A 24,063-nucleotide genomic window follows, 5' to 3' on the forward strand; every position below is an offset into this window, starting at 1 on the left:
CCTTGTCCATCTTTCATCTCATCCACCCTCCTGACTGAGTGTTCTGTCGGTCTTCTTCTCACATGTCCAAACCACCTGAGACGTGATTCTACCATCTTTTCCACAATAGGTGGTACTTCAACTCTCTCCCTTATATCTTCGTTCCTTATTTTATCCAATTGCGTATAACCATTCATCCATCTCAACATCTTCATCTCTGTCACACTTAGCTTTTGTTTGTTCTCCCCTTTGGCCGTCCAACACTCCGTACCATAAAAGTATAGCCGGTTTTATAGCAGTGCGATAGAATTTACCTTTAAGTTTTAAAGGCACTTTTTTGTCGCATATAAAACCAGATGTACTCCGCCATTTTGACAAACCTGTTTGGATCCTATGATTTACATCCTATTCAATCTCTCCATTATCCTGTATGATGCACTCAAGATACTTAAAACTTTTAACTTTTCGTATAATGTTTTCTCCAATCTTTACCTCTATATTAGAGTTTTTCCTTCTCAGGCCGAATTTACATTCCATATATTCCGTCTTGCTACGGCTTACGTGCAGACAAAACACTTCTAGAGCTTTTATCCATAAGTCCAACTTCTTATTTAGGTCTTCCCTTGAATCTCCCATAAGAACGATATCATCGGCAAAAAGCATGCATCATAGCACAGGCTCTTGGATGTGCTCTATGAGTACTTCCAAGACTAATATGAAAAGGTATGGACTTAAGAATGATCCTTGGTGTAATCCTATACCAATAGAAAATTTCTCTGTCACACCAACTTGAGTCTTCACACTAGTTGTGGCCCCATCATACATGTCTTTAATTGTATGAATATATGCGAATTATTATTATTATTATTATTATTATTATTATTATTATTATTATTATTATTATTATTATATTTGTTTTTTGTTTTTTTATTATGAGTAAATTTGATTTTTTGAATACTAATAAATTAAATTTATATAATACAATAATTTTTATTGTTATGTTAATATTTAATAATATAAAATTTTTCAATGCATAAATAATTTTTTTAAATGTAAGAGAAAATACACATACATTACAATAAAGATATATATATATTTATTTTTTATCTAAGAACTCAATGGGGGCAAATGCCCCCAGACTTTAATGAATAGATTCGTGCTTGTCTGCGCACCTATAGCTCGGTTGGCCATAGACTATTTTAGACTGACATTATTGCAATGCCGAGCTTCATAGTTATCAATGTGAATTGTGGCAATAAGATTGTCCTGCACATGAAACTTAACACAGAGATGAATTGTTGACACTATAGCACCGAACTTATTTAAAAAAGGTCAGCCAAGGATTAAGTTATAAGGACTGAAACAACCAACCATAAGGTATTGAATATCTAGTTTTTGTTAGAGGATTCTCACCTAGTGTGGTCTGTAACCACACAGATCCCACGACAGGCTACTCTTGTTCATCTGAAAATCCAATTAAGTCTCCAGCGGATGGTTGCAGTGTGTTATCGCTCAGGTTAATTTTTTTAAATGTGGAGTAGAAAAGGACATCGACACTACTCCCGGGATATAAAAGCATTTTGCGGACTATTAGATCCACCAGTTGAATGGAGATAATGACTAGGTCATCCAAGTTGATCTCAGTTGAATGGAAGTCAGATGGTTGGAAAGCCATCTCTGGGAAGTTGGGCAGAGGTTGTGGATTGTTCATGGTACCTTCAACGGCGAGCATAGCTCGATAGCTGCATTTTCGGGCCGAACTTGTGGTTCCGCCACTGGCAAAACTCCCAGATATACAATTAATGACACTCGGGGTTGATTAGGTTGGGCAAGATTTACTTTGTCCTTGTCGCTAGAAGATTTCCTCGCAGAAGGTTGATCGATTAAATGTGTTGTACGCTTTTGGATATGGCCCCTGATGTATTTATCTAAATGTCCTTGCTGAGCTAGTTGCTCTAGCAAGTCTTTGGCTATGACACACTCATCGGTAGTATGTCCATGCTTTTGGTGAAAGGCACAATACTTCGACTTATCTACATTCTTCAGATCTTGGTAATTTTCAACTTTTTGAGGAGGTTTGATTAGTTTTTTATTCAGTATTTTTTTATTATTTTCTCCCTTTTGGTGTTGAATTGGGTATAAGAATTGTAACACGGTGTTAACCAAAAAGGTTTCTTATTATCCCGAGCTTTGTCATCCTTATTGCTTTGGCTCTTTTTTGACTTCCAAGCTTGGCGTAGCTCTTCAATCTCCATTTGACCCTTGGCTTTCTCGCGAAACTTGGCCAAGGTTCTGGGTTTGGCTACTGTGATAGCCTCTTGGAACTTTCCTGGACACAGTCCACTCCTTATAGCATGTAGGCTATCATGTTGTCCTTGTTTGAGAGTGTTCAAATGTCAAAGTCATGTAAATATATGAAAGAGCAGCGAACTGATCTTCAAATAACTTGGCAAGCTCTTGAAAACGTGAAATAGAATTTACAGGCAAAGAGGAAAACCAATCAAGTGCCGCCTAAAAAAGTAGAAAAACAATAACAAAAGATAGGATCGGAAGCACCGTTTAGTATCATCATGGAGCGAAAACTTTTTTATTTGTTTTTTTGGATCACTCATGCCATCATAGGGAGTCAGAGTCCTTGGTAATACAAAGTTTCTAGGCAATTGAAAATTCATGACTTCTGCCGTAAATGGTCTGGCTGCATTATCCAATTCATCATCTTCATTGGATGGTTGATCTCCTTCTAGTTGCTAAGTGTTAGAGAAATGCATTGGATTAGAATTTTCTTCTTCGTCATTTGTTTGCTCATTGTGATCACCATTATTAGCAATCTAAGTATTAGTTATCTCGGCTATTTGATTTTCCATTCTTTGAGTTTCTTTTGCCATGCGCTGATTAGCCTGTTGTAATTCTGTTACCATCCGAAGAAGTTCGTATAGTATGGGGGGAGATTGGTCAGCAATGAGGAAATCTATAAGATTTAGGACCTATAGAAAAAAGGGTTTTGTTTCTAGGCCCCACGGTGGTCGCCACTTGTTCTTGTGAAGGTTGGCCGGTGTATACATCGTCCGTCGGTGAGTAACTAGGAGCTTTCTATCAAGATGAGTTATACTTCAGCAACAGGAGAACAACGGGTGGGTACCTGTAAAAGGCACTCCAACGCTCAAGTTAATGAGTGAATAATATGCTTTGTATTGCCGTATCTCAAATCAATGTCTTAACTTCTTTTTATATTTGAGATTAAAGGATAACATTTATGTTTTCGAGTAATTTTCCTTTAAACGGAGAGTAATTGCATATTATTCGAGCGTTTTGATATTTGCTTTGATGTTTGTTATTGATAACCGATTTATAACGTTCATAGCCGAGTTATAATATATATAACTGATTTATAACAGTCATATCAGATACGTTTAATCTCTTTGAGAGAGGAAAGACTAAATAATATAGTTAAAGGTGGATACTACTATAAAGATTTTATAATTGTCTTAATATAAAAATGTTTTCTTTATTTTGATCCTTGGATGATGGATTGTATGGTTAGTTTTTATATGTTAAAAATGTTGTCTTTGTTTAAAGTGTGGCTAAATAATAAGTCACATTTTTAAACAAAGCATCTTCATGAAAAGATGTTTTTGCCATCTTCATTTGAGTAGTTGCCATTCTTGGTTTTGAGAGTGGAGACCAATCTAAATTTGAAATTTTTATGGTTTTGAGAACTAGACCAAATAGGTCAATTTAATGTGTGGCACTTCTTTTTCCTAGTATATTATAGTAAACAAAGATTCAGACAATATTTTTTTTTTAGAAAAATGTTACTAGATAGACTAAAAAAAATATAAAAAGTTAGTTAGTATTAATACAAAAATACAAGACAAATATTAAAAAAGAACCAACATTTTTTCTATTTGCTATTGATACATTTAATCTCTTTGAGAGAGGAAAGATTAAATAATATAATTAAAAAGTAATAAATGTTATGGTCTTAGAAAACCACTGTCAAAAGGAACACCAAGAGCGTTCAACCATCTGTCAGCACCATTGTTAGGTCCACCCTTGAGGAATTCAGCAACAGTGAATCGCATGGCTTCATTCTTAGTTATCATACCACGATACCCCTTCCACTTGATTCTTCCATGAACTGAAGCAGCAGGTCCGGTGTTTCCATACTCACAAATATCTAAGAAGCCTTTCATCTCATTGCCATCATGAGGGGCCCACCCTTCCGAATTAATCCAGTCACCCAGATATGATTCCATGATTACTGCTCTCGATCCTCCCTTCCATGGCCTACCCAAATAAGTCTTGATTTGGTACTTGACAGAGTCAAACATTGGATCTGGAACAATCTGGCATTCCTGAATCACAATGCCAGTAGTCATGTTCCTCTCGACGGTGCCATCTGCGACCAACACATTGAACTGAGTTGGCAAGGGCTTCCTCACGATGAGCTTGCTTCTCTGAATCACGGCGGGAGATGTACCAAAGATAAAGTCAACTGTTCCAGCGATTTCGCAGTTGCGGTAGAATTGCCTGTTAGCTTGAACATACAAGGTGTCTTGATAACCGTGTATGTGACAGTTATAGAAAGCTGAAAAATCTCCCACATTTCTTAGTGCAACTGCTTGGTGCCCTTTTGCACCAGCTGCATTCTCAAACCTCATGTCCTTCGCAAGAAACATTCCCGCTTTATTCACTACATGCATGCATATTCATTTTATTATATATTAATTAGAGTAATCATTATATATTATGTATGACTCATATTATATATTGTGTACTTGTTTTATTCTGTTTTTGCCAACTCTTCTTTTCTTCTCATATAGAATATTATGTCGAGTTTCAAGTGACTAGATAAAAGATGAGTTATACAAATATTTGTCGTGTACATGTGTGTGCCTACGAGAAGATTGACGAAGGTTTATATGTAGTTATTTTTATGAAATTAATATTTGAAAATTATTATCTAACCGTTCTTAACTATCAATTTCACAAAAAATTACATGTGAGTCTTTATTCATATAATAATAAAATAGAGAAAATAAGGAATTACCGAAAGTGGCAGTTAACATGGTCTTGAGGTTATGGGTGACATTGCTCATACTAGCAGTGATAATGGTCTTAGTAGGGTCATCGCCATACATGAAAACGTTTATTGCATGAGATGGAACCGTACAATTCTCCTTATAGATCCCCGCCTTAACATAGATAATGTACCTTCCCTGAAAATTCTTTGCCTTTGGGTACGAGTTAATTGCATCCTGAATCGTCCTAAAGTTTCCACTACCATCTTTAGCAACCACTACATTTGGAACATGAAACTTCACATCCTTCGCCAACAGCTTGCGATCTGAAGAGGAAAACCAATCGGGGAACCCCTCGTTATCAACCTCTTCGCGAAGAACACGCCCAGAAGAAGCAATGGGTTTCATTTGCACATGCAGACCAAGATCTTCAATGATCTTAGCCAAACCAGTAACAATATCGAGAGTTATGATGGAAACCTTCTCAACACGATCCAAACTCTGGCTTTGTAGTTGTTCTTTGATTTTTCTCTCTCCTTCATTTTGATCTTCAAAAATGTCAACACAAGATTGCTGATATGAGATAACGGCGCTAAGCCAGTTCTTGAGGTCGGGGCTTTGCGTTTGTACGGAGTTAATGTCGTGATTGCTGCGAAGCACATTGCTGAAAAGGTCGAGGCTGCTCAATGCGGACTCCATAACTTCTTTGCAACCATCAATGGCCATCTTGATTCCGTTGTCATCTTTAGAGAACTCAACATCAGTCATCATCATCTTTAGGGCGGTGGTGACGCCGTCTCTAATATCGTTCACGGCGGCATCGATGTATGCTTTCGGATCGGAAGAAGAGGAACCATCAACTTGGCTTAGAACCTCGCGACAGAGGTTTTGATCCTCTTGTGTGTTGCGGCACATGAGACTCGTGAACCTTTCTTTAGTGTTTTGCATTTCATCAGCGCCATTGCTTTTCTTGTTATTAACGGCCACGATGACCCCGGTGGCAACCCCCGCCACAAGGATGAGTGAAAGCGAAACAACCACTGATACTATGATTTTTCCCTTCTTTTCCATTTATTTTTTATCTTCTTCTTTTTATGTTATTGGAAAGCATTGCAGCACTTTCAAATATTTATAGCTGCTCACAAGGTATTTGTTGAAACTACTATAGGTAATTAGTTCAAATAAGATTATGTTCTGACACGTTTTGTTAGAACCAATTATTCTATTAATAAAGTTAATTAACTGGCAAAAATGGTATGAACAACAATATAAATTGTTTTAGTACTTAATTGTTGGATAGAAAATCCCATACTTAACAATTCAATATGAAATTAGTTTTGATCATTGTTAATTTTCTTTATGTTATTTGATTACAGAAGTGTCATGTAATCAACAAATTAAATTTCATTGCAAAAAATTCTCAGATTTGTCGGCTAACCATATTCGGTCACAATACAACCAATTTTGTAACCGATAAAGATTTACCATGACCCAAAAACATTTGGTTGATAAATTGATATCTATGACCACAGAGTTTGATGGAGAGCTCTATCATCTCATGACATGGAACCTCAACCACCGGATGTTGTCCATGTTTTGCGGTATTATTAGATAGAAAAAACATAATATAACTTATTTTGTTTAGTATTTATTTATTATTATAATTATTAATAAATATTAAATAAAATAAATTATGATAATTTTTAATTAATTTTTTTATTGTTAAATATTTTCGTTTAATATCATCTATTTGGCCAAGCTGATTAAGGATTATTAAATTAGATGGATTCTCGATAAAATAAAGTAATTTATTTCACGTTAGATTTTTGCAAGAATTGATTTTTTTTTGTTGTTATTTGTTGAATAATTAAATTTGATTTACTCAAAGGCAACAATTCACTTTTTTTTAATTAATTTATAGTTATACTTTATCAAAAATACTACTTTAAGGTAAATTCATTTGGACAGTTGTTGCAGTAGCAAATGTTATGGAACTGCAAGATCTTCAATTGATGTTGCAACTATCGCAAGACCTGAAGGATTATCATGTATTCATAATACACAGCGAAAGAAAAGAAAGTAATTTTAAAAATCTATTTTGTGTTTAAATATTATTCAAATAAACAATATATAGATCGGATCTAAATACCTATATACGCTAGTAAAAATCACTTTCTCCTTCGATGGTACGAAGGTGCTATGCGTATCCACACCGAGACTAATCTTTGCTGTCTCCTTGACCAATGGACATCTTATCTAAATTGAGAACCTCTTGCAACTCTTTGCACGCTATAAAATTCTTCTCCAAGAATTAGGCTCACATACGTTTATGTATGTAGAGGTAAAGGAATAAAACTCTTGTGTTTTATTCTCATCTGTTTCCTCTACTCTTGGCATACATATATATAGTAGGAGATTTGTTACTAATTTTAAATTTGAATCTCAATTCAAATTGAAATCATATCTTATTATTTTAAACTTGAATCTTTCAAATTTATGAATCATATCATAACTTAATTTGAAACAAAATAAGTTATAATCTCATCCAAATTTAGAATTCAAATTTAGAAATAAAATAACTAATTATTCTCAAATCTCATTTATTATTCTCAATTATCATACTATTATTATATTCTTGGTGCTAGCAAAGAATATAATAACATTTCATTTGAATTAATACAATTATTTATTTGATCAAATCAAAATAATAATTAAATAATTCTATAGCAAAGATTAGAACACTCGTTAGTGTGTGACTCCATAGGTTCAATACTAAGCGGGTAGTAAATTAGTTATACTAAATTTACTAATCAAGGTTGGCGTCTAGCAATGCTCCTAAACGACCCGATAGTATGAAGTAATATATTTTTACTAAGAACCCAAGAAGAAAAAAGTATAATTCCTTCCATCTTTCGAACTTTCGATTAACCCTTAGAATGTGTGTGGTTGGGGGAATATTTAAGTATTCCCAGGAATATTTAGATGGGAATATCTTATTCCTATGTTTGTTTCAAAGTTTAAAAATTTATTCCCAGGTAAATTTTATTTCCTGGAATCAAAATACCACCAGTTTCATTCCTATCTCCCCTTGGTTATCTTTAATTCTAATGGGAATGGAATGTGTATAACAAAGTAAAAAGACTAAAATACCCTTGCTAATTTAACTCTTCTCTTTGTTCAGATTTTTCCCAACTCATTCCATAAAAAAACCAAACCATAGTAGAGCCCTTCCTCCATGAAAACCAAGCCCTAGCGAGTTCTTTTTCCCAAATTTATGGAGGCTCCACTGGCATCGGCGCCGCCTCGCCGCCGATTTGGATTTGCATGACCACCGCGCTCTTTGTTGCCATTTGTGTTCATTATCATAGCTCACCTCGGTTCACCGCGACTGCATTTTCGCCGCCATCGTTGCGACTATGTTCAGATCCTTCGCATTGTGTGGTCGCGTCTGGCCTCTCTTTTCCGTCTGAGCTCGGTTGCTCGCGCATCTCTCGCCTCCGCGTCTGCTCGAGTTGTGCTTCCTGTTCGTGTCGTCTCCCTCGCCTCTCTCCCTCCTCGTGTCTCAGCAATAACCATCAAAGCACGAAATCTTTTTCAAGCACATAATCTTCTTCAGGTAAGGATTTTGAACTATTAGCGCTGTATGGCTTTCTGCTAGAACTTGTGGTTTGACATTGTTTATGTTTGGATTTTTTTTTCTGAACTCTGTTTCTGCTAGAATATGGCATGCTAAATTGAATATGGCATATATATTTGTACATGTTATGGTGGATTGAATGCTGAGGTTGAATGATGAGGTTATAAAACAAAGTTGTGTTTCACCTTTTGGTCAATGCATATATAAGACAAAGGCTATGGTGGATTGAATCAAACGTTGAATGCTGAGGTTATAAAATAGAGCTGTGTTTTTTTCTAATGATTCTGTTTTCAGTCACATGAAATTGATAGGCATATATTCTGCTGATTCTTTTTTTTTTTTTTTTTGCTGAGGTTATAAGACATATATTTGTCCTTTGAATACTTTTTTCCGATTTTTTCCCTCTCACTCTCAGGAATAATTATTTCATACTGTAATGAGTCCAGTGACATTACATAGGTGAACCAAATTTGATAATTTAAGGCTATGAAAGAACACTTATTTATTCACGGTTGCTAAAAGAGAAAAGTTTGTTGGTAGTTCATGTGTATAAGTCATGTCCAAGCTTAGCTTTTTTTGGAAAAGTGAATCGATTGAGCTTTACTTATTCATAGTTCAATTTTCACTTTTGTTTCAATTGATTATGTGAGATCATTTCAAATTTTCAATACATGGATATCATGATATGTACCCATATGAATCTTACCCATGTGTGTTCATATTCTTTTGGTTTTAGTGATTATCTTAGTTGTTGGATTATGTAGAATCTTGCAGCTTCACAAATGGTTGATATGACTTAAGTTATTGTCATCTGCTTGTTATAGATAATAATTTAAGAATTTCTCTCCAAATATTGACAATTAGTGTGACTCTTTTACTTTCTGCTGATTTGAAGAATGGTCTATGCTTTTTTGCTGCTATTAATTTACATCTACATTGGGATATTTGAATATTTTGTGTTAATTTATTCTTTTATTATGGTAATTGTGTATATTAGTCCGTGGAAGATTGAATTAGTTTGATTTTGGTGTGCAGAGCATCTTCCCTGGGTTGTGGTTGTCGGAGGTTACAATTGATTCATACAAAGCTCCTGAAGAGGAGCGGCTACCAAGGTATAATAATTTCAGTCTTCTATTCATTTTTAATGATGTTGTTCAACATTTTATCTGATTTAGTTGTTAATTGTTTTTGCTGTTTGCAGAAGTAGCATTCAGATTAGCAACTTGGTTTGAAGACACGCATGCACCTGCCTTTTGTTCGTTCCAATGCTAGTTTTGATTTGATAAGTATAGTATATTCTTTTCTGTTTATAAGAATAATTTCTCAAGAGAGAAATAAAAATGATTGACTGATATCATATAAAGCTCTGTAGTTTCAAGGACGAAGCTATGAGAGTATTTCAATTACTAGATTCAAGATTGTGACACTTGTATATTCAAAGTTATTTTGGTACCTGGTAATGTTAGTTTAGTAGTCTCTTCATGACTTGGTATATTTAAACTTTTATGAGATTGCATTGCTCCTTTGTCTCATGACCTCCAATCCCGTTCAGAGATTTTTGCCGATGTATTCTTTGGGTTTGGACCAACTCATGGGATAGAACCACAAGTTTTTGTCATGGTATGCTTTCAAGTGGAGCAAGAACTGAGATTACTGATTTAGGATTCTACAAATGTGTTTGAAGTGTGTCCAACTGAATGACTTGGGGATATGAGATATTGTCTTGTTCAAATTATCTACATCTAAAAAAGTGACTTTTTCTAATCTATGATTTAAGTATTTTGTGTTAATTTAATTGTGATATTTGTTATTAGGGATATTTTAGTAAATTTAATTGAGATAATATTAATTTTAATTAAACATTTGTTATTAGGGGTATTATAATAAATTTATTAGTAGAGATATTTTTGTAAATTCACAAAAAATTTCAATGTAAAAAAAATAATATTCGATTAGTTTTATATTTAATTTTTTAAGAAAATTAAAAAAATTGATATTGGGGTATTTTTGGAAATAAAAATAAATATTTTAATCTAAAAATAATTATATTGAATTTATCTTGAAATATATTTATATGTATATTTTTTAATATATTTATTAAGTTTAGTCATTAACCTTTTAATTTGAATGAGTAAAGGTAATTTTGATATATTAAAAATATTTAATATTAGAGATATTTTAGTAAATTTAAAAAAATTAAAATCAATAATAATTTTAATTAAACATATTCGATATTAAAAATATTTTAGTAAATTTAAAAATAAAATAAAAAATAATATTTTATTATATTTATATTTATTTAAAAAATTAGAGTCTAAAAAATTTAATTAAAAATATTTTATTATATATATTTACTAAATTTAATCATTAATATTCTAATTGAAAATTTTAAGGGCATTTTGAACAAAGTATTCACAATTTTCAAATACACTATATATGAACCAAACAAAAACTAACACATTCCTACGCATATTATTAATATTCCATGGATTTTACTTTTACAAACCAAACATAGGAATACTATATACTTGGTAATACTATTCCAAGAAATCATATTCATTCATATGCATAAAAACTAATCCTTCAACCAAACACACCCTTAGAATATGGTTTAATTGTCAAACTCTAACTTGTTACTGTAAATCCTGCTAAAATTAGTAAATAATTAGTCAATAAATCAAATTTTAATCAGAAAAATTAGAAATGTTAATCCAATATTAAAATAGGGTAGAGCTCCTCAAAATGAAAATTTCGACACTAATGTCGAAGAATTTGGCCCAAGATTGGACCGTACAAGCCGAACTGTTGAACTAGGCCCAAACCGGGCCTGTGGGTCCAACTGGACCCATCACTTAAATGGACAGAAGCAATCTCCTTTCCCATTCAGCAAAGAAACACACTGAACAGCCAAGGGGGAGAGGAGAGCTTCCTAAACCTCACCACCTTAAACCACCATAACTCCTTCGTTCGAGCTCCGATCGCCGCACCGTTTGCGGCATGCGTCCAGCGCGTCGAGCTCTACATTTCTATTAGATCAATTTTATGGGTAAGCCACAATCTCACCTCAGATTCTCTACCCCCTGATTTTCAAATTTTGAGTCTTTATAATGAGATTTTGTTGAATTTGGTATTCTAGGTTCGATTTAGCTTGCGGAGCTTATCGGGCTTGAGTTGTTTTGTTCGTGGGTGCGGTAAGGATCACTAACCTTAGCCAAATCTTGATTTTATTATGTGAATTCTGAATTTTGAAGTATATATGTATAATATGTGTGAACTAGGTATATATATATGTATTGGAATTGAATTGTGGACATTTGGAGGCTTGGTGGAGGATTGGTGCTAAGGTTTTGGTTATTTTTGAAACTTGTGAGGCTGTGTGTGTGTGGTTTAAGTGGCTGCCTTGGACCAAACGTGGAAATCGGCCAAGGTATGGTTTAGGTTTCGTGCATTTAATATGTAATGCTCTGTGAAAATTTAGGCTAGAGAACTATAGGATAAGTTGAAGAGGTTGAATATATTGAATGATTAGTATTTATGATGTTGATGGATAATTTGATGTTAGGCATGTGATGAGAAATATGGTCATGGTGAATTTATGATGTTTTCTTGGTGCTTGGTTGTAGTTGAGCAATTGACAATGTGGGTTGAATATGTATATATGTATGCTAGTATAATGATGATGTTAATGTTGATGGAAGTGGCAACTTAGTATGTGATTTGATGAAAAGTGAAGTTTGAAGAGTTTGTGAATTGTTGAGTAGGTGGTGGACTTGTATTGAAATGCTATGTATGTGTATTGGTGCTGATTAATTGGGACAAGAAGTAGGTATGGTAAGCTGAATTTTATAGAAAAGGAAGGTTTGAGGTTTTGAACGAAACTTGATTTTTATGAACTTTCCCAGTCCATAACTCTAACCTCAAATTTTGGATGAAGATGAGATTTATTTCAAATCAAAGAGGGTTTTATAAGCTTGAGAACGATATAAATTTTGCAGAAAACCGAATTCTATAGAGGAAGTTATGGACGCCAGAAATCTGTTGCAAAAAAACTAGAAATTTTTAAAATGCAGCAGAACCAAAATTTTTGGTGTGTGCCTACGCACACTGATGTGCACACGCACCCAGCAGTAGCAACAACTTCACTTGTGCGTACGCACGCCTTTGTGCGCACACACACCTGGTGTTTTACAGAAAATGTCCGTACGCACGCCATAGTGCGCACGCACGCACCAGGATATGCTTTCTGCTGGTGGCGCTCGCATAGGTGTGGCGCACGCATACCAAGTAGTTCTTGGTTGGTGTGCGCACGCAAGCATTCATGCGCACGCACACACTCTGCCTTACACAAACTGTGCGCACGCACACCTATGTGCGTCCGCACGCACTCTGTTTTTCCAGCACTTGTATTTTTATAATTCAAACAAGGTTTCGAACCTCTAAACCTCCATTTTTATCCTTTTAACCCTAGATCTCACAAGTAAGCTTAGTAATTAGCTGAAGCTAGGAAATTGAGGTAATTTAGGGATGAAGAAAAGGGTAAATGTGATGAATTATAAGAGAATGATGCGAAAGCTAAATGAGTACATGTTACTATGGCTAAGATGAATGAGAATGGTTTGAATATTATGCGGCCTGAGAATTTAATGATATCTGAGATACGAGTTTTCCTGGGTAATAGAACCGTGGCTTGCCACCACATGTTCCAGGTTGAAACTCGATACTCTGTTGACCGTACGTCGTAAGGGTGACCGGGCACGTATAAATTCCCGTGAATGGATATCCATTTGAGTGAGATATAAATGAATGAATGATTGTATAAATAATGAATGAATGAGAAATCTATGCATAGACTCATGGGATGCGCGACAAGGGGTAGTCCAAGGTTTTTGGACTTGTCGGGTTGGCTGGATAACCGACAGATGAGCCTCATCAGCCATAGGACAGGCATACATTATGTGTATTCTGTTTGTTTTGTCTGCTATCCATTACTTGGGATTGCCTAACTGAATATATATCATACTAACTGCTATATTTGCTATTTTTTCTACTTGTGCGTGAAATTGTTTGGTTGTTTGTCTCTGCTAAATCAATGGTGATGGAGGAGCGGAGGAAAGGTGGACCGATTTGGTGTTAATGTTAGGTTTAAAGTAAGTAAGTTTGGAATTCTTTAGGTCACCTACACCTTTTATGGCTTCTGCTTAGAGTTTAAGTTTTATAGCTGTATGTTGGCGTTCTAGCATTGCCTCTGGCATTCACAGGACCTTATATATTATATGCGTGGCACCTTTACCATGCTGAGAACCTCTGGTTCTCACCCCATACTATGTTGTTGTTTTTATATGTAGGTCAAGAGGCTCCTCGCTAGGCGTCTGGATTCTTGAAGCGGAGTAATCCCTGGGTTCTTTTGATTATCAGTTTGTGTATATATGTACTTAGCTTTCTCTCCAAGAAACTTGATATTTTTGTCCCTCATAGAGGTTAAAGGAGAGTTAGGGCCTTATTTCTGTATTTTGGGTATTTTGGGATACTTGTATATGTATGTAAATATTTTTCGGCCAACCTTGGCTTCGCAGGCTGAGTCAGGAGCTAGTTATGATGTATTCTTGGCTCTCTACTCACTCTTTCACTTATTCATATCTATAACCTTTAGGTTTCTTAGCACACAAGCAATTCTGTTTCCTGAGCGTTGCGCTTTTTGTTTTGCGATTTTGCTTTACCCATTTTTCAATACTGTTAGTATATTATATTTTTCCACTATTATATGTAAGTATTTTATGATTAGAGGTCCGTAACACCATACTACCTCTGTTCTACGACTTAAGCGTAAAGCACTGTATAGTAGGGTGTTATAGTTACCATTATTATAATGAATTGTGAATGACTTAAAGAAACTCATTTCTTCATTCATTCAAACCCCTTGGCCAAGGTTTATTCATCTCAGCCATTACAATCATAGAGTTCAAACTCTTTACCGAGAGTTGATGGATTCCTTATTGACTAATCATTAATTCTACAAGTATTTAAATCAATCATACCCAATATCCATTCAACTTGCACCCTAGGGTATTAGGTGTCCGGAATCAAAGTATAATAAATACATTGTTAATTACTACTATGATAGTCACAGGTCAAAGAAAACTCTATTACCATGTTCATCTTGATAATATCCTATTGACAAATATGCGGTAATTATAACCATTAGGAATTCTCAAAGTGAGTAAGTTCAGTTGTCATATCTCTATATACACCATCTATATATATAATTTAAGAAATGAGATATATTAATCTTATGAAGACCATTATATATATATATTGATATTTTCGGATTATAATGTCCTTTTTAATAATCCTGTGACCAAGAATAATTTAGATTAAATAATAAAATATTTATCTATCAATATTATGATCACTATCACAATGATAAATCACTAAATTTAATCAAGGACCTATTATATTAACATTTTAATATAATAACAATACCAAATTATTTGACACATAATTAATTGAATTGTGGCCATACTACTATTTCCCAACAAAACTGTCTTTTGGCGGTTTTCAGGCAAAAATAACAAATTAATAAAAAGCATATTATAACAAAAGTAATTAAGCGAATTATCTTTTATAATTATTAACCGATAAAAATACATATGTTGGATATTTTTTTAAAATATAATCAGACAATCAGTCATTATAAAAAATTATTATATTTTATATTAGAGATATAATTATTTTTGTATATATTTTTATTTAAATTAAAAAAAAAAGTAATTAGACAATCACTGATGCTATGATTTTTTTTATTTCTTTTATTTTTTTCTTTTCGTGTTAATAGAAAGTATTGCAGCACTTTTAAATATTTATAGCTTCACAAGGTATTTGTTGAAACAACTATATTTATTAGTTCAAATAGGATTATGTTGGGGACAGGTTTTGTTAGAAACAATTGTTTTATTAACAAGGTTAATTAATTCGCAATTCATTTTAAGATTGATTAGATTAACTGGCATTATGATATGACCAATGATATAAATTGTTTTAGTCCTAAAACTGTTGGATAAAAAATCTGATAGTTAACCATTCAATATGAAATTAGTTTTGTTCATTGTTATTCAATTTCAGAAGTGTTATAATAAATTATTTGTACTATGCTACATTAGCATCAAGCGCAAATTAATTTGATATCACTGCACACTTGGTGAAATGTAACCATGTGATGGTAGGGTGGGACTTTCCCATGCATGAAAGAAACAAGAATTTGAATCCTTTAATTTCTTTTAATAACACTTAAAAAGAAATAAAAAATTAGATCATATGAATTCTTTTATAAAAATTAAAAAAAAAAACTAAAATTGTACTCTCCAATTTTTTCTCAACAATTAAAAAATAAAGTAAAATCAAATTTTCTGATTTTTTTATTTAAAAAAATTAAAAAGATTAAATCACACCTTTTGATTTCTCTTTTTAAAAATAGTTTTTATATTTTTAAAAAATTACAAAAAATGATAGTATTTTTTAATTTCACATATGTTAAATCCATATTAAATTTTTTTAATGTCAAAATCAGTTATTAGTATAAAATATATATTAAAATATAAAATATATATTAAAAATAAATTAAACAATAAATGAAATAATGGTGTGATTAAATCTAATAATAATCTCAAGATAATATGGTGGAATGACATATATATGAAACAACTTTTGAGAACTAGCAAAGGACTTGAAGTGGTCTTGATTTTGATGAGCTTTTAAATAGTTGTGTATAGTACTTTTTTTATGAGCTTATTGATGTGTTGCATGTTTGGTGTGAGTTGTTTTAGTGTGTTATGTTTGGTGTATTTTGATGAGTTGTATTTGTTGTGACTAAAAACTCATGTGAATTTTGGTTCGTTATTTGTTTTTCTATCCGTTTAGGGTTAAGTTTGTAAACAACAATCTAAAAAAATTATTTACTCATACTTTTCGTTTAATTTATATGATTAATAGATAATCTTGTTAACTAAGATAATGACGTAGAGTCATTTATATGAATTGGATAATTAATGTCACTCAATGATATTTGTTTTGAATCATATATGTTTATAATTAATTTTAATGCAGTTTTAGATGCTTAATCGTCGTTTAAATGATATGCCACTGATTTACAATATACTTAAAAAAGAAATTATAAATGAAGTTACAGTTATAAATACTATAAAACTAACTTGAGTTGGTCGAGTGACCAGCTCACTCGAAGGTTCGAATCCTGCTTTATACATGCAGCAACTCATTGGTCAGCAGCAGACTCTTAAATGGAGTTCAGATTCACGACAGATTAATTTTTGACCTGTCGAGTTGGAGAATATCGTTGACAACAAAACAAAGTTATAAATACCATAAATTGCGTGAAAATTACATATAGACAAACACAATTTGTATATGCGTTGAGTTTGGAAAACAATTATTTTGATTCTGTGATTACAAACATATTCAGTTAAGTTAAAAGCTCAAGTTTTGTTTAACGGCGGATACTCAGACAAGGTTTAAAACAACTTTATTAACAAACACGTTTAATCTCATCTATTAAATAAATTATTATGTATTAAATTTTTGACATATAACATAGATTAAAAGTATTATTTTTATTAAAAAGTATTGCTATATTATTAAAATCGTTACTTTGACTCTAATACCAATTTTTTTAATTTATCTAAAATTTAAATTTTTAACAAAAATTTTATTAGAAGATTGTTTTATTTTTTTTATTTTTTTTGATAAATTTTATAAAATTATTTTTTGTTTTCATTTTATTATATATCATTTTGATACTTTTTCTTATTTTACGAATTTAATAATTTTTTATGAGTTCAGTTTTTATTTATAATTTTAATATTCTTTTAATATTTTTTATTTTTAAAGATCTATATTTTAATCTACTATGTATTGTTAATTGTTGTATTTTTAGTCTAGTAACTTTTATTTATTTTGAATTCTTTGAATACAACTTATTGTGAAATTAAGATTTAAAAAAATATTTTATGTAAATTTAAAAAATTTAGTGTCATTTAAATTAATATTAGTTATAATCATTAATATAATTATTTCTTCTTTTAGATATTTAATTTTATTCATAATTTATATTTTATTATTAATCTACGTTTTTTAGAGTACAGTCTTTTACTATGGCCAAATAAACAAACAAACAACAACAAAGTCTTGTCCCAATAGGTGAGGTTGGTTACATGAATCAAACGATGCCATTGAGATCTGTCATGTATCATATTTACAGAGAGACCATTTACATGTAAATCTCATTTAACCACCTCATGGATGGTCTTCTTAGGTCTTTCTCTGTCTTTCACCCCTTGTCCATCTTCCATCTCATCCACCCTCCTGACTGAGTGTTCTAGTCTTCTTCTCACATGTCCAAACCACCTGAGACGCGATTCTACCATCTTTTTCACAATGGGTGGTACTTCAACTCTCTCCCTTATATCTTCGTTCCTTATTTTATCCAATTGCGTATAACAACTCATCCATCTCAACATCTTCATCTCTGCCATACTTAGCTTTTGTTTGTTCTCCACCTTGGCCGTCCAACACTCCGTACCATAAAGCATAGCCGGTCTTATAGCAGTGTGATAGAATTTACCTTTAAGTTTTAAAGGCACTTTTTTGTCGCATATAAAACCAGATATACTCCGCCATTTTGACCAACCTGCTTGGATCCTATGATTTACATCTTATTCAATCTCTCTATTATCCTGTATGATGCACCCAAGATACTTAAAACTTTTAACTTTTCGTAGGATATTTTCTCCAATCTTCACCTCTATATTAGGGTTTTTCCTTCTCAAGCCGAACTTACATTCCGTATATTCTGTCTTGCTACGGCTTATGTGCAGACAAAACACTTCTAGAGCTTCTCTCCATAAGTCCAACTTCTTATTTAGGTCTTCCCTTGACTCTCCCATAAGGACAATATCATCGGCAAAAAGCATGCATCATATCACAGGCTCTTGGATGTGCTCTGTGAGTACTTCCAAGACTAATATGAAAATGTATGGACTTAAGGATGATCCTTGGTATAATCCTATACCAATAGGAAATTCTTCTGTCACGCCACCTTGAGTCTTCACATTAGTTGTGACCCCATCATATATGTCTTTAATTGCACGAATATATGCGATCCTTACTCTCCTCTTTTCTAAAACCTTCCATAAGACCTCCCTTGGCACCCTATCATATGCTTTTTCCAAATCAATAAACACTATATATAGATCCCTTTTATTACTGCGATACCTCTCTATCATCCTTCTTAACAAGTATATCGCTTCGGTGGTGGATCTGCCTGGCATAAATTCAAATTGGTTCTCTGTTACTTGTGTCTCTTTTCTCAATCTCCGTTCTATCACCTTTTCCCATAACTTCATGGTATGGCTCATGAATTTGATCCCTTTATAATTTCTGCAACTTTGTATATCCCCTTATTCTTGTAGATAGGTATTAAGATGATCTTTTTCCACTCATCAGACATCTTCTTTGACCTTAAAATCTCATTAAAATGCTTGGTTAACCAGTTGATACCTTTTCCTCGAATACTCTTCTAAACCTCATTCGAAATATTATCCGGTCTTACTATGACTAAATAAACAACTAAAAAAAATATTTTTATCATCTTTATACGAGTGGTGCCCTTGTTTAACGTGTTCAAAGTCATTTGAAGTCCAGCAGATACAAGCAAAACAAAATCAGTTTTTGTTATTGAAACAAACATTGCACATCAGCTATATTGTTGGACAAACACAGTAAAACATAATGCGCTATGGACCAAGTTTGTGATTTGGTTTTAGCACTATATACATTGAAGAAAAGAATGTGCTAAAATATCATGGTACCATCACAAAGGACTATGATTAAATTATGGCTACACACTTAGCAACCAAGGAGAGTGCAAGGATAGCAAGATGCCAAGATTGTACCACTACAGGTTTATGAAATTCTCTCCAATGTTCTGCAACAATGTTCAAATTTTTCAACAATGCAAAGAATCAAAGATTCAATTTTTCGAAGCATTACCTCTCATATAAAGTGACAATCAGTCAATTTTGAATTTAAGAAAGATAGTATAGGAATATTAGACTAGCTTTCTTGAGAGAGAAGTAACAGTAAAGCAGCACAACAAAATGAAAATAGAGCAAGTTTTGTGATAGAACTCTGTAGAACTTCAGAGAGAAATGATTTTGAATAATATGCACATTGTATTGAGAATTAAAAAAAGTGATTGTATCTACAGAAGTAAAGGAGTTAGTTGTATATAGCCAACCTTTCATACACTAAGCGAACCAAAAACTAATTAACAGACTTCACAACTAATAGCATAACAACTTAACAAAACTTATAACTACTCTTCTTTTAATTCTTGAAGTTGAGTTTGACTTGCTGTAATATTATGGTCCTCAATAGAGAGCACTCATACTGAGCTCTAGGGCAACATTCTCATTATTCTATTCCTTCATTGAAAATCATGCTTTTTTGATTCACTCTTTCTGTATAATGAAAAATGCCGTTATGTGAGGCATTTAAAAAATCCAAGAGAGAAAAGGTAAAAGAGATAAATTTTGGAAAAAAAAAAGGTTATTTATGTCATTTTTTATATAATGTTATTTTCTGATTGTTGAATTAAGTTAGGTTCTCTTTTTTAAGTTGGGATAATATTCAGATGTTGGATAAATTTTGTGTAAAAGTTTGATACCTTGTTAAATCAGGTTGAGTTCTTTTTTACTAAGTTGAATTAGCACTTAAAAGTGAGATTAGACTAGGTGAGCTTAGTAATAAGTTGATAAGTATGATGAGAAACTTAGATAGTTTTTAGATTGATTAGGTTGTAATCTTTTTAAATATATAACTAGTGATGGTAAGTTTGTAACTTTTCTAAAATTATAATGAAATTCTATTATTATTATTATAGGAGACACTAAAAATAAGTCACATTACACTAAGTAACTAAATACGGATAGATAATAGTACAAATTTTTTTTCTTTTTTATTCTGTATATTTTTATTAGGAGGCAAAACAAAAATATTTTTTGAATAATTGTATTTAGCTGCACTTAACAACAAAGATGTTTAAAGTTGTAAACTTTATAAAGGGTACTTAATTCAACTTCTCTTTTATATATATATATATATATATATATATATATATATATATATATATATATATATATATATATGCTTTCTTCATGTAAAATTGTAGCTAAGAGATTAATATATCTATACAAATTTTAAAAAAAAATTGATCTTGAAAAAGGCTAAAAACTAGTTAAAAAAACATAACTTTGAATTCAAAACAAAGAAATTGAATAATAATATCATAAATACCCAATTATATGGTAAGGTGAAATCAATTGTACTAGTGTTTATTTTCTTTATTTAAATTGTCAATTCTAAATTCTTATATATTTTTGTCCTTAATTTATTTTGTTACGGCCTGGCCCAGAACCCCTGCAGGTCGGCCCGACCCGGACGCCACCCGGTCCGGATATACGCCTCGCAACCGATCCGGATACGCGTTCAGGACAGTTCATGTGCAGTTGTGGGACAACATATCTAGAAACATGGGCCTGTTCTCATCGGGCCCACCTCTGACAGGTATATAAGGGGAAGACTTGCTCTTCCCCCAAGGTACGTCACATATCACACTACCTGTAAACCCCGGTTAAATTAGTTAGTAAATTAGTTTTTAATAAGGAGGATTAGAAATGTGAATATTATATTAAATTAGGATAGAGCTCATCGAAACGAGAATTTTGACACCAATTTCGAAGAAAACGGTCTAAAATTAGACCGAACGAGCCGAACCGGTTGAACCGGACCCGAACCGGGTTGTCGGTCCAACCGGACCCACACTTTTAATGAGCCCGAAAGCCCTTCTTCTCCATTTCACCAGCTGCAGCGTGAAAATGCCCAGGGAGAAGAAAAACACTCCCGAACCCTTACGGTAACCTTCCAACCCCCGTAACTCCTCCGTTCGAGCTCCGATCGCCGCACCGTTTGCGGCCACGCGTTCACCGCGTCGAGCTCTACATTTCTACCGGAACAATTTCATAGGTAACTTGCTATTTCACTCTCAGCTTCATCTTCCCCCAATTTTCGAATTTTAAGTGGGAATATTGAATTTCTTTGATTTCTGATGTTTTAGGATCCAATTAGCTTGAGAGAAACGTTCACTCTTGCTTATGTGAAGCTTGGATAAGGTGAGGATACGATAATTCTATTTTATTTTCATTAAATTCGAGCTTTGAGTATTAAATTGGGTATATATGTATTATGAATGTGTATTAGGTTGAAAATAAATAATTGGAGCTTGAAATTGTGAATACTGGAACTTGGAGGAAGCGGATTAGTTGAGTTTTGAGGGGTTGTCTTGGTTTTGAATAAATAACTTTGGTCGTTACGTGGAAATCGGCTAAGGTATGGTTTAGGTTTCTTGCATTTAATATATAATGTTCTGTGAAAACTTAGGCTAGATGACCATAGGATAAGTTGGAATGCAGGTGTATGCTTAATGTTTAGTAATTTGTCGATGAATATATATATATTTGGTTGAAGTTTATTGGATAATTAGTTATTAACTAACGATTTGGTGAATTATTGATTTGAGGTATTTGTGTTAAAAGCCTAGGATTTGTGAACTATGATTCTTAGTTGAATTTTGGTTGTTGGATTTGAATATTGTATGAGTTTAATTGTTGAATTGAAGTAGATTTATTGTGGTGATTGTTATGATGATGAGGAAGGGTATGTTGAATTGAAAAGAAAGCAGGTTTGGACCCGAAAAGGGTGGCAAAGTCCGAGTTTTAGAGGAGATGCTGCCGAAATTTTATAAAAAAATTAGAGATTTTGTTTAGATGATTATTTAAAAGAGATTTAGATTTAAATGTTATATGGTTTGATTTTGAGTTATTAAGAAAGTGAGTATGTTTTAAGTTTGAAGTTTGATTCTTAGAAAAGAATGAATTATGTTTTGAATTGAAACTATTGATGGACGGAATGGGAGGTGTGATAATGAAGGATAAGGATTGAATATGTTTAATGTATGATGATGAATGAGATGCAATTGAGAATGATGTGGATGTTGAGGAATTATAATTGAATTATTTATATGGCTTATGAATTTGAATAATCTGAGATACGAGATTCCCTGGATTAAGTGCCGTGGCTTGCCACCACGTGTACCAGGTTGAAAACTCGATACTCTGTTGACCCTACGACGTAAGTGTGACCGGGCACTATATAAATTCCCGGGAATGTTACCCCCATTGAGCAATATTGATTATTTGAGAAAAATCTATGCATAGACTCTTGGGGATGCACGTCGGGGGACAGTCTAAGGACAATTCAGACTTGTCGGGTTGGCTGGATAACCGACAGATGAGCCTCATCAGCCATAGGACAGGCATGCATCATATGCATATTACTTGAATTACTTGCTTGTGCTCTAATTGGGTGTGCCTACCTGTATTTGCCAAGCTAAATGTGTATTTGTTACCTGCAGTAGTTGTAACTTTCTTGTGTTTGCCTTTATCTGTCTATTTGCCTGTGAAAATGCATGATGGAGTTGGAGGTATGGAGGAATGGTAGCATAGGACTTAGATTTAAGGTTAAGTTAAGTTATAATTAAATATTTTTAGGAAACCACCTTTTATGGCTTCTGTTTAATACTTTGAGCTCTACAATCTGAGTGTCGGCGTTCTAGGATTGCCTCTGGCATTCCCAGGACCTTATATATTATGTGTGTGGCACCTTTACCATACTGAGAACCTCCGGTTCTCATTCCATACTATGTTGTTGTTTTTCAGATGCAGGTCGGGAGCCATCTCGTTAGGCGTCTGGACTCTTAAAGCGGAGGGGTTACTAGATAGTGTTGTTGTATAGTTTTGTTGTACAGTGATGTATATATATGTACTTAGCTTTCTCTCCGCATAACTTGTCCTTTTTGATTCTCTTAGAGGTTTATGGAGAGGCAGGATTGTGTGTATGTACTTTTGGGTTTTGGATATGTATGTATATATGTGTAAATATTCTCCGGCCAGTCTTGACTTCGCAGGCTGAGTTAGGAGCTTGTTATTTTGTATCTTTGGCACTCTATTCCTACTTCTGTTATCTTATGTTTGACAGTTACAGTTTTTTTAGCATGCAAGTTAACTCGTTCCTTGAGCGTTGTGCTTTTATCTCGCGATTTTTATTTTCCCTATCCTTCAAGGCTCCTAGCATATTATAACTCTTCTGCTATTATATGTACTTATTTTATTTTAGAGGTCGTAATACCACATCACCTCTGTTTTACGACTTAAGCGTAAAGCTTTGTGTGGTAGGGTGTTATACTACCCTTTCCGCCTGCATATTTACTGACAAAAGCGTCGGAGTGTCTTTGCAGGTGGC

The 24,063-nt window shown here is 33.2% G+C and overlaps 1 protein-coding gene and 1 long non-coding RNA gene across 2 annotated transcripts; one reads left to right on the plus strand and one right to left on the minus strand.

Moving 5' to 3' along the window:
- Nucleotides 1-3,953: 3,953 nt before the first annotated feature.
- LOC112742335 (pectinesterase-like) lies at nucleotides 3,954-6,071 on the minus strand. The gene is made up of 2 exons (XM_025791571.1): nucleotides 5,030-6,071; nucleotides 3,954-4,672 (listed from the first exon to the last, which is right to left on the minus strand). The coding sequence occupies exons 1-2, from the start codon at nucleotides 6,069-6,071 to the stop codon at nucleotides 3,954-3,956; spliced, it is 1,761 nt and encodes a 586-aa protein (XP_025647356.1).
- Nucleotides 6,072-21,307: 15,236 nt separating this feature from the next.
- LOC112740302 (uncharacterized) lies at nucleotides 21,308-23,769 on the plus strand. The gene is made up of 4 exons (XR_011870779.1): nucleotides 21,308-21,729; nucleotides 21,821-21,875; nucleotides 21,964-22,092; nucleotides 23,481-23,769. It is a non-coding gene; the product is annotated as an uncharacterized lncRNA (long non-coding RNA).
- Nucleotides 23,770-24,063: the final 294 nt, after the last annotated feature.

Source organism: Arachis hypogaea, chromosome 14 (genome assembly GCF_003086295.3).
Source record: "Arachis hypogaea cultivar Tifrunner chromosome 14, arahy.Tifrunner.gnm2.J5K5, whole genome shotgun sequence".
Lineage (NCBI taxonomy): Eukaryota > Viridiplantae > Streptophyta > Magnoliopsida > Fabales > Fabaceae > Arachis > Arachis hypogaea.

Coding starts and splice junctions, on each gene's coding strand:
- LOC112742335 (XM_025791571.1), bottom strand. CDS start 6,071: ATGGAAAAGAAGGGAAAAATCATAGTATCAGTGGTTGTTTCGCTTTCA. Junction 4,673..5,029: donor CATGTTAACTGCCACTTTCG/GTAATTCCTTAT, acceptor GCATGCATGTAG/TGAATAAAGCGGGAATGTTT.